Source organism: Protopterus annectens, chromosome 16.part0, assembly GCF_019279795.1.
Source record: "Protopterus annectens isolate FY-2018-M chromosome 16.part0, PAN1.0, whole genome shotgun sequence".
Taxonomy (NCBI): Eukaryota; Metazoa; Chordata; order Ceratodontiformes; family Protopteridae; genus Protopterus; species Protopterus annectens.
Window position 1 is genome coordinate 313,550,777 of NC_056750.1, and position 12,500 is coordinate 313,563,276.

Sequence of the window (12,500 nt, forward strand, 5' to 3'; positions counted from 1 at the left end):
ACTAAAACAATTTATTTGTCTAGGATGTCTTTGTGACTATGTGCCAGTTGTTTTCACTTCTGGTTTTGGTAGAATTACTATAGTGCCTATACTACTTGGGGGGGGGGGGGGGTAAGGTAATTTTAAAGATATGAAGAAAATCAATAGCATCTTCAGGCATGATCCCCATCAGTCCATGGTGTACACTGCTTGTACAATGTGATGCACACCTGGCAGAGAGTCACCACAAAAAGAAAATAAATATTATAAAAAAGGGTGATTGTGTCAACAATAGAAGAAAAAAGTGATACTGAAGGGTGGTGGTAGCTTTTAACTCTTTTAAGTATTTAGCATATTAGGGTGAACCATACATCAGTCCATTTTTGCTCCCTGTTTTTATCCATTCACAGAGATGGTGGTAACTGAGGACTCACCTTACAGGTAATGAGTGAATTTAAGGAAATTGCCTCAAATCACACCATTCCATTTCTGTACATACTTACTCAGACATTCACAGCTTGCTGAGAGGCCATTTACCAACACTTATCGCTACAGGTCTTTTGAATGTGGGATGAAGCCAAAGGCCTGTGCAGCCATCTGTGAGAACATGAAGCCGCATGTAAAAAATGCCACCTGAAAATTTAGCTGCGAGTCCAAGAAAAGAGGCTATAATAACCTGTCCATCTGTTTATTTCTTATGTTTTTTATCACATAACTCAAGTCCTAAGTTAGTTTATATCTACTGCTAAGTTTGCGAAGTTTTCAACTAGACTCTTTTCTTTGTGATATTAGTGTATATGTCATACACATTTTTTTAACACAGAACTGTCAAAAGACATGCAAAGCCCATTAGAACATGGCATGTAAGTTTGAGGTAGCAGGTATGTTTGTGTGGAAGGAATTTCTAGTGCACCCACCGCCCTTCATATCTGGCTGTCTGGGCACTGAAACAGTGTCTTTAATTTGTGTTCAGGGATCTGGAAGCCACCGTCACCAACCACTGAAATGTCTAAAGTCTGTCTGCTGCTCAAGCAAACTTGCATGTTGAAGGCCACTGGAAAAACCAAGCTGTGCTTGTACAAGCTCACTACACAGCATGTAAACACTGAGGCATCTAACTTGGGTATCTCATTCATGTATAAAATAAACATATACAATCATGGCTGCAATTGCAGTGAGGAGTTTGAGTGCAAACAAGTGGGTACCTTTGGACTGCTACATAGCAATATGGCAGTATCAGTGTAACTGCAATGTATAGTGTGCATGTGGCCTTGTTGCATAATTTGTATTGAGGATAGACTGCTAATGCATGGTAGGTGTTAAAAACTTACCTCTAAAGTAACTGGATCTGCAACTATGACTCCCCAGGGTAGTCTAACATCATCTTCTTGCATTACCCTTACCCTAGGCAGTCTAGCTCCATTCTCTGTTTGTTATAACTTCATGTAGACATACTTGTTTTTGTTGAGTTAAGCTCTAGAGAACTTCATATTCTCCTAAAACTTAGCTGTATTGATATAAGCTGTAAAATACATCCTATCCTTATTTGATGTAATGTTTTTTTTTCCACTGTCATACTAATTGTACTTGATGAAAACTGTGTTAGAGTTAGACTTTTGTATCTGTGAAATCTTCATTATTATACATGTAATTTGTGGTGCTTTTCTCCCTGGGTCTCCACTGATAAAGGACTTGCGCCCAGTTGGACTTTCTCGGTAAACAAATGTAAAATAAATAAATAATAAATAAATTATGAAGATGAACTCTATCATAAATGAGCAAATCAGACAGATCAGGATATAAAACCCAAAAAGAAAGCAAACAACTGCAGAGATTGGGAGAAGAGGAAATAGACACCATCTACAGTGTAGAAGGTTACCATTAAGCAGTGATCCTCTGAGATCATGTATGGTATTTTTCCCCTTTTGCTTGCCCTCCAGCTGACCCTCAGCAGCTTGGATGCACCATTTTATCTTCAATGTTTGCAGTACTGTCCCCCATGACTGAGACTACACCTTCAAAGATTTAAGAAGGGGGAAGTGGAACAGAACAGCTACCATCACCAGTCATGTTGGATAATCCTGGTCCATCCAAGCAGGGAACTTTAGTATGACCTATCTGGACAGAGCTTGACGTCATGCACATCATTATATGCAAAGCCAGTTAGTCCTGCCACCCCACCCCCTCATCGTCAATGGTGACATGCTAATTGCATCTGTGATATGTTCTGCATAATTATGGCATTGTTTCTATCACTGAGCATATGTCATTTTGCAAGTATGACCCCACCCTCCTGGAGTGACTGACCCAGCAAGGCTACTCCTTCTTACCTCCCCTCAGGCCTCCTTCAGAGCCCAAACTGCTAGTCAGAAGTACATTAGATTGATCATAGTCAGGGCTCCATCTCTGTGCAGTGTGCAGTGCGAGAAGATCGTGTACATACGGAGTGTGAGAGTATCCTTTGCAAGAAATTATAAAAAGCCTGGAGATTACCTGTTTGGTTTCACAGCATGAGAGCAGGTGTGGACAGTAAAGGAGAGAGGTGGATTTATAATGTTACTTGAATAAACAATTATCTAGTCATTAACTGAAAGGATATGATTAGGGGAATGCTAAAATATGACTCAAGAAAATGTTAAAGTAATGAGATTAGAACTGTTTCCAGTGTTAAGTAGGAGATGAACAGTATGAAAAGGGAGTGTTGAAAAGTCCTTGGGTATTATAAGTTATAACCGTAAGAGTGAGGGTGGTAGAAGATTATCTTGTCTTAGGAGAAAAAATGGGATAGAGATATTAGTTTGACATGCACTGATTTAAATTCTGTGATAAAATATTGGTGTATTTCTAATACATATTTAGAACATGAATTACACAGGAAGCAAAACAGTTATGGATTACTCATGTTTTTTAATATGAAATGTTAATCTAAATTCTAAAGGCAAAAATAAAAAAGAGATGAGAGAGATGATGGCAAACAGTGACTCATAAAAATGAAATACTGTCACACCTTCTCTGCTCTGTAATTCGTGAACTGACTTCCCACTGGATATGAATTTACAGGGCTGAAAATATCTAAATATATGATATGGAAACCACTGCTCATGGCTCCTTTATGGTTCTCTGATGCCCCTGCAGTTCTGCTCATCATGGAATATAGTCATTAATTACAAGTCATCATATATGTAACACGCTAAGAGCATGAACACTTGAGACACGGCTTCCTGACTACTCGGCTGTTCTCATTACATACCACTCCCTTCCTTGGTCAGCTAACTGATAGGGATTTCTCTTTCTAAGTGCATAGCTGCCCTCTTCTGTACACAGCTGTTTCAAACACCATCACTCATCTAGAAGGCTTTCAAAGCCTAGGAGAATGCAACTCCAAATAACAGTTAGTGGCTCATACCCACTTCATAGCCATAATTCTGTGTATCATTTGTCGTAGTAGCTATTTCCCATGTGCAGGACATCTCACAGTTTGAAGATGTCATGCTTCTCAGAACAGACACCTCTCTCAAAGACAGATACATACACGCGTGCACACACACACTACATGTGCACACTGGAAAACTTCTTTCAGTGCTCAGTAGTACAGAGTGCCATGTGGTAACTGAAACATTAAACAAATAACTCTGGATGTGCATTATCAGTGTACCTTACAAGCAGTACTATGACAAATGCATGTGAATGCACACTCTTTCACCCTCTACATTCATTTGAAAGGCAGCTCTGGACAGTTGACTGTCTGCAACAGGATCTTCCTTAATTTGGCAGTTGGCTTAGAGGATTAAGGAGCTGTTAACAAGCTTTCTGTGGTCTAGTGAAGCAAGGTTTGACCCCCTCAGCCTCCATTGCTGAACTGCACAACTCTGAGCAAGTCATTTAACCAGACGGTCCATGGAGATCAATGCTCTACCCAGGAAAACAAATATAAATAAAACAAAACTAAATGAAATAAATGTAACATCATGGTAGGGTAATTCACTGTCATAATGCACACATAGCTAGTCTTTATTTTTTTCTTCACATGCACGGGATATCTTCTACTCAGTGAAATAAGTGAAGTATTATTTTTTTCCATCTCAAAGTATGTCAAGCAGCACACATTGCTACTAGTATCTCAAGAGTTACACTGCTAAAGGACTATACCTAGCTGACTCATACCTGTGGCCACTTCGTACTAGATGATCTGTAGGGAGCCCACTGATCATATCTAAATGTACTTAGTCGGCATTAATAACCACATGTATGTTGCATAGTAATAGCATGCAGTATTATATAGATCACTAAATGTTACAGCCTTCAGAGTTATACAGTAGCAATTGTCACCTATAAACCTTTGGTCATCTGCACATAATGAGAAATGATTAGTATTCCTTTAGTTTATTTAAGATGCTTAGCAGAGTTTTGTGGATAGCCATTACTGATGAAGTACATCTTTTGCTTAGATTGTTATATAAAATATTTATTAAAAAAAAAAGTCAATGCAAAAGTTTTGCTGCTAGCTCTTCTTCATTTGATACACATTTATCAAGCTATTTTGTTAAAAATTCTATGAAAGATTCAAATATATGCATTGACTAAGTCTGCTGTGGTGTTAACATATACCGGATTATAATTAACAAATCTGTCTTTGTGAATATAGGTATTTTGTTTACCATTTCTTGCTGATGCTGTGCATTTTCCTTTCAGGACTCCTATCTTATGGGTAAACAGACAACTCCCACTTTGGCTACTCCAGGTAGGTTATTCATGTCAACTAAATGTCACTCTGTTTTTGTGTCTTTAGGAAGGTTTTAGCTTTACTCCATAATGTATAGGCTTCTCCACTGGAATTTTTATTATAGTGAGGAATGTTAGCATTTCATTACCAAAAACCTTGTTACACCTCTGAATGAATGCCTGACATGATGCACAATAGAGCAAAAGTTAGCAGTGAGCTTATCATCCGTGAAGACTGACAATGTACACCGTTGCCTAATAAATAGCACTAAACAAGCACTGGCAGACTCTTTGCTTAATCTCCTTAACCTGACACTAGCAATGGGCTTTGTCCCCCAGGAGAGATGCGCAGCTGTTGTGATACCATTTCATAAAGGTGACCCCACAACTGACCCTGGAAATTATAGCCCAATCAGCCTGACAAGTCTTATATTCAAAGCAATGGAATGTATCATGATTGAGCTGTAATATCGCAAATCTTATCAGATTTGACCTCCACCAACAGGGGCAGCACTAAAGGGAGGCATGTGCTCCCCTGAATGCTTCAGTCAACCCCCCCAAAAAAAACATGAATTACTTGCAGCCACTGGTGCAGGGAGCAACTCACTAACATAAAAAGTATATATATATATATATATATATATATATATATATATATATATATATATATATTATTTTTATTTTTTTACTTTTAATTTCTTTATTTTTCTTTAAGGGAACCAGCAATGTGTACATGCAAGATGTCCAAGACATTCCTGTGTGCCTCCCACCCTGATTACATAATCTTGCTTGGTAGTGCCCCAAAAGACCTGTAACTAGCTATGTAAGTAGATGGGATGCTGCCAAGGTGCTAGAAAGACAGTGTCTTGGGCTGTATCATTGGCATCCACAACAAGCGATTTAGGTTTCAAAAAATGCTACATCCCACATTTCACAGCATTTGTTGAACAGAGAAAAACAGGTTTGCGTCTCTCAATTAAGTAGGGTTATTTCAAATAACTTGAGAGTAAACTTTGGGGGAATGTTTCATGCAGACTCCTCAGAGGTGACCTCTGTCTGACATACAAAGCAATCTCAGACCCTACCTTGATGGGATTGCTGCATATCTGCTAGTCAAGCTCCACTCAAGTAACCCACACACGCAACCTCAACCTGGTCTGTGACATCAATAGGTCTTGTTGGCAGGGCATATTTGTGTCCCAGACACTGCCCCATCTGTGGAATAAACCCCCTCTCCATGTCAAGCAGAATACCTCATTATCCGTTTTTAAGAGTAACCTGGATAACTGGATGGGAAACAAAAAATACACCCCTAGGATTCCACCTGTGGCACTGCTGGACAGGGGCATTGGGTGCTGACTTGTCTAAACTTGACTAAACTCTTAGCTAAGCTTATAAGGGCCTCAAGGCCAATAGCCTAGTAACTTCCTATGATTATAATGTGCTTATTTTGTGTGTGTGTGTGTGTGTGTGTGTGTGTGTGTGTGTGTGTGTGTGTGTGTGTGTGTGTGTGTGTGTGTGTGTGTGTTGAGGAGGAGGATCTTGAACCTTTTCAGTTTACTTTCAAGTCTAATTTTTGAAGAGCTGGGTGTATGATATAACACAATACATTGCAACTGCTTTTTTTTTACTTTTCTGCCTTATAAATAGTGTAAATGAAAATGTATGTAGTAATCTTGTGACAGTCCTGGCAAGCAAAATGTTACTGAGGGTATCAAAGAACTTTTTATTAGTATAAAGTCAGTACTTTACCTACTGTGTGTGAGCCTCCTTCCTAATTTAGTAAACGCATCATATTTTACTCATCTCTTCACATTGTGCAAAATATTGTGGTATTTCACATTCTGAAGATGGAAGGCTGAATATGCCTGCAGTTTCTTTAATTCTTTTGCTTATTGGTGTTCCGCATGGCACGGTATTCATGATTCTTTTGCTTATTGGTGTTCTGCATGGCACGGTATTTATGATTCTTTTGCTTATTGGTGTTCTGCATGGCACGGTATTCATGATTCTTTTGCTTATTGGTGTTCTGCATGGCACGGTATTCATGATTCTTTTGATTATTGGTGTTCTGCATGGCACGGTATTCATGATTCTTTTGCTTATTGGTGTTCCGCATGGCACGGTATTCATGATTCTTTTGCTTATTGGTGTTCTGCATGGCACGGTATTCATGATTCTTTTGCTTATTGGTGTTCTGCATGCAACGGTATTCATGATTTTTTTGCTTATTGGTGTTCTGCATGGCACGGTATTCATGATTCTTTTGCTTATTGGTGTTCCGCATGGCACGGTATTCATGATTCTTTTGCTTATTGGCGTTCTGCATGGCACGGTATTCATGACTCTTTTGCTTATTGGTGTTCTGCATGGCACGGTATTCATGATTCTTTTGCTTATTGGTGTTCTGCATGGCACGGTATTCATGATTCTTTTGCTTATTGGTGTTCTGCATGGAACGGTATTCATGATTCTTTTGCTTATTGGTGTTCTGCATGGAACGGTATTCATGATTCTTTTGCTTATTGGTGTTCCACATGGCACGGTATTCATGATTCTTTTGCTTATTGGTGTTCCGCATGGCACGGTATTCATGATTCTTTTGCTTATTGGTGTTCCGCATGGCACGGTATTCATGATTCTTTTGCTTATTGGTGTTCCGCATGGCACGGTATTCATGATTCTTTGCTTATTGGTGTTCCGCATGGCACGGTATTCATGATTCTTTTGCTTATTGGTGTTCCGCATGGCACGGTATTCATGATTCTTTTGCTTATTGGTGTTCTGCATGGAACGGTATTCATGATTCTTTTGCTTATTGGTGTTCCGCATGGCACGGTATTCATGATTCTTTTGCTTATTGGTGTTCCGCATGGCACGGTATTCATGATTCTTTTGCTTATTGGTGTTCTGCATGGCACGGTATTCATGATTCTTTTGCTTATTGGTGTTCCGCATGGCACAGTATTCATGATTCTTTTGCTTATTGGTGTTCTGCATGGCACGGTATTCATGATTCTTTTGCTTATTGGTGTTCTGCATGGAACGGTATTCATGATTCTTTTGCTTATTGGTGTTCTGCATGGCACGGTATTCATGATTCTTTTGCTTATTGGTGTTCTGCATGAAACGGTATTCATGATTCTTTTGCTTATTGGTGTTCCACATGGCACGGTATTCATGATTCTTTTGCTTATTGGTGTTCCGCATGGCACGGTATTCATGATTCTTTTGCTTATTGGTGTTCCGCATGGCACGGTATTCATGATTCTTTTGCTTATTGGTGTTCCGCATGGCACGGTATTCATGATTCTTTTGCTTATTGGTGTTCCGCATGGCACGGTATTCATGATTCTTTTGCTTATTGGTGTTCCGCATGGCACGGTATTCATGATTCTTTTGCTTATTGGTGTTCCGCATGGCACGGTATTCATGATTCTTTTGCTTATTGGTGTTCTGCATGGCACGGTATTCATGATTCTTTTGCTTATTGGTGTTCTGCATGGCACGGTATTCATGATTCTTTTGCTTATTGGTGTTCTGCATGGCACGGTATTCATGATTCTTTTGCTTATTGGTGTTCTGCATGGCACGGTATTCATGATTCTTTTGCTTATTGGTGTTCTGCATGGTACGGTATTCATGATTCTTTTGCTTATTGGTGTTCCGCATGGCACGGTATTCATGATTCTTTTGCTTATTGGTGTTCCGCATGGCACGGTATTCATGATTCTTTTGCTTATTGGTGTTCCGCATGGCACGGTATTCATGATTCTTTTGCTTATTGGTGTTCCGCATGGCACGGTATTCATGATTCTTTTGCTTATTGGTGTTCCGCATGGCACGGTATTCATGATTCTTTTGCTTATTGGTGTTCCGCATGGCACGGTATTCATGATTCTTTTGCTTATTGGTGTTCTGCATGGCACGGTATTCATGATTCTTTTGCTTATTGGTGTTCTGCATGGCACGGTATTCATGATTCTTTTGCTTATTGGTGTTCTGCATGGCACGGTATTCATGATTCTTTTGCTTACTGGTGTTCTGCATGGCACGGTATTCATTATTCTTTTGCTTATTGGTGTTCTGCATGGCACGGTATTCATGATTCTTTTGCTTATTGGTGTTCTGCATGGCACGGTATTCATGATTCTTTTGCTTATTGGTGTTCTGCATGGCACGGTATTCATGATTCTTTTGCTTATTGGTGTTCTGCATGGCACGGTATTCATGATTCTTTTGCTTATTGGTGTTCTGCATGGCACGGTATTCATGATTCATTTGCTTATTGGTGTTCTGCATGGCACGGTATTCATGATTCTTTTGCTTATTGGTGTTCTGCATGGCACGGTATTCATGATTCTTTTGCTTATTGGTGTTCTGCATGGCACGGTATTCATGATGTTGCAAACTTACTCTTACCTGTATTTCTTGATTGCTTGATACTGACTGAAGTAGATATATTTTTTTCGGGGGGTTGCTTTGCTTGTCCATCTGTAGCCTTAGACTTTCGCAATTTGAATTGATGGTAGAACAAGTATAAATTAACATTTAAATTATGCTGTGAGCTCCCCACAGTTGCTATTAAAGGTTCCACATTTTGTCCATTTGTTTCACCTTATGAGATGTGTTGAGTGTTCCATAGCTTGAGGATGGAAAGTTGACTATACTGGCAGTTTTTCTAATTATTTTGGTAGTTGGTGCTATAGAAATTATAATAATGTCAAACCATATGGAACCTATTGTATGACCCAGTGGTGCAGCAGTTTGTATTGTCACCTCACAGCAAGAGGTTCTGTGGTTCGATTCTCAGCTGGGGTGCTTTCTGTGTGGAGTCTGCATGCCCTGCCTGCGTTCATGTGGGTTTCCTCTGGGTGTTCCGGTTTCCTCCCACATTATAAAGACATGCGGTTGGAGCGTTTCTCCCTAGGCCTTTGTTGAAAATATACTCACGTCAAACAAAACAAATAAATAAATATTAAACTGCCTAAGAATGAAGAAGCATCAGCTTAAGAATTTAAGGATATGTAATTTTAGTTATTTCAGTCATTAAAACTACAATATCTTAAGGTTCTCCACTGGCAGTTATTCATACATAGTTATAACAACATTCAGAAAATCAGAACTGCATCATTTAAAATGCTGCATATCCAAAAAAGCATTGAAACCCTGGAATGGGTTATTGTCAACAGAATTTCCTGTTTCAGTGCTAAACTAAACCTCTCATCTCTCCCTATTTTTACAGAATCTCCCCAGTTTTGCTTCAGATGTTATTCCTGTCCCTCATAACATTTCTTTTTCTGGTAAATTATTTGTAATTACAATCAGTAATGTCAGTCATCAGAGTTTTGCACTTCTTACTGTTGTTCACAAAATGCATATTGATGCAAAATATGTTCTATTAATTTTAAACTATTTGTTTGTGTCTTTCGGCTTTTCCCGGTTAGGGGTTGCCACAGCGGAACTCCGGTCCGCTAATGATTGGCAGTAGATTTTTACATACTGGCTTGCCGGGCCTAACGCTCAACCTTCAGCGAAGGAATGCCCATTCACGCATGTCGCCACACAGAAGACGCTCTAACTGAGAATTGAACGGGCAACGTCTAACTGTGAGGCGACAACGCTACCGCAGTACTATTAATTTTAAACGATAAAGAGTAATATTTAAAAAGTGTTCCTGATTTTAGCCCCTCCCCCAAATAATTTTGTCTTTGTCCAGAATTATTGACCATATAAATTGAGAGGTATGGTGCTACCCCAAAACATTCAGATCTAAAATATATTTTTTGAAGCTATTTCAGCAAACTAGAAACAGAAAACTAGACAGTTCATTTTGCCACATTTGCTTGGTACAGTTTTTGTCTTTATCAATGCTGTTTTTCTTATAGGGGGCTGGGAAACTAACATATGTTTGATTGCAAAATCAGTAGCTCAACTTTGTTCCAGAAAACTGTAGGTTCTATTCCCACACCAAGTACATGGATTCATTTTCCAGAACTAAGATACAGTGCAGCATAAGGGTTTTGATGCACTACTTGGTGTGCCATCCTTTGGATAAGATGTCAAATTGATGCCCCATCGAGACCCCAACTCCCTGAATTGGTGGGAGCTCAGGTAGATGTAAAAGATTTCATGGTGCTTATAAAAGAGAATTGGGGAAGTTCCTAGGTGTCGTGACAAAATTTTCCCTAGTAAGTATGAATAGTACCTCAAGTCTTATTTGAAAAGAGGCTGTCGGCCTAGTGGGACTAACTCAGTCAACAAAAAGCATAAATAATTAATCTTTGTTACTATATCTCAGTTATATCTCATTATGTCTTTACATTCTGACTATTTTAATACATCCAGAATCATTATGGTTGTTATATCTCAATGAAGCTGTCACTTTATACAGGTCATGCTGCACATAAGGGAATCATTGTTTTGTTTTGTTTTAACTTCCATGTAACTAGAATGGTAGTAATGTGAGTCACGGGCATCTTGTACAGTGTCTCAAAACAATTTTCATTTTTACGCTTTCGCTTAAATTCCAGTGATATGCATTCCCAGAGCAGCTGTTAATTCTTTAACACTAGTTGTAAATGTTCAATAAAAAAGTGCTGAACTGCATGTTTTAAGGTTTCCGTTTTTTACGGTGCCAGCAGACCATCTCACATTCTTCCTGAGGTGTCAGAACTATCACTGTAATCCAGGAGAAGTTAAGTGACCACTCTTGCTTCTCCTTCAGTGAACATTTAACAGACATTTAAACTACTTTGCTATGCACCAAAGTCTCCAGTGAAAAGGTGTGTTTTATCCTGAAAGTTGTCAAAATGTGAAGTATTTGTTTAAACATTATTTCCATACAATACAGCATAAAAAATAAGTTTGATTTTCTGTTTTTGAATTTGGGTTAATGATATTTTTTTTCTATTGAGGTAAGGATGTTTTTCTGCACTACACTTTCCCACCACTGTTGTATTTGTAGTTACACCCTTGACTTGTTACGCTGTAGTATACCAACTCTTTATTCAACCCATAATCCTTGAGCATGACAAATTAGTATTTTTGTGTTGTGAACATTGCCAGGATTTATAAGACTGCCATTCACTTTTTTAATAGAGAAATGGTCTTTCATTTTTAACAGCAGATTATGGGTGGGTTATTACAAATTATTCTATACTTTTATTAATGGTGTTTTTTTCAAAGTGTCCTATGTTCCCCACCTGCTAGCTGCTGTGTCCCTGTTGTGCCCTAGCACGAAAAGGATCCTGGAGCTGCCACTGCCCACCAGTTAACTTTGAGAGGGAGACGCAAGCCATAGGTTATGGGCTGTCTGTATAGCATGCCTTGACCCTGTCATGGTATTTGATACTGCAATGCATACAAACATAATAAAACATAATAAACTAAATTCACTCCAGATCAGCGGTATGTAATTACATGGACAGCAAACTGGTGTAAGGACAGAACTCATATGGTTAAGATAGGGGTGCATCCTCCGAGAACATGAAGGTGATCACTAAACTCCATTGGGGATATGTGCTTGTACCTGGTACCTCTGCTACTCAACAGTGACTTTTTGGACATCCATATAGCAAATTAGGATCTGTGGTTAACAAAATTCACAGATGATAGTAATCTTGGATTTATTATGAAGTCCATCACTGACATATAGGTGCTCTGACAGGAGCTCACAGTCATCAATAACTGGCGTGTGAAAAATGGGCTCAAATTTAATGTTAAAAAGTGCAATAAGGTTGCCTTAAGTAAGCATGCCCAAACTCCAGCATATAACAAAGAAAGCATGCCACTACAAA

The 12,500-nt window shown here is 38.9% G+C and overlaps 1 protein-coding gene across 1 annotated transcript in view; it reads left to right on the forward strand.

Annotated features, from left to right (window-relative positions):
* The window catches only part of LOC122790589 (potassium channel subfamily T member 1), a 1,237,971-nt gene that overhangs the window by 236,552 nt on the left and 988,919 nt on the right, over window positions 1-12,500 (forward strand). Inside the window, exon 5 of the mRNA XM_044058115.1 lies at window positions 4,672-4,720. Coding sequence (XP_043914050.1) covers window positions 4,672-4,720 — 49 coding nt within the window. The remainder of the gene's footprint in view (window positions 1-4,671; window positions 4,721-12,500) is intronic.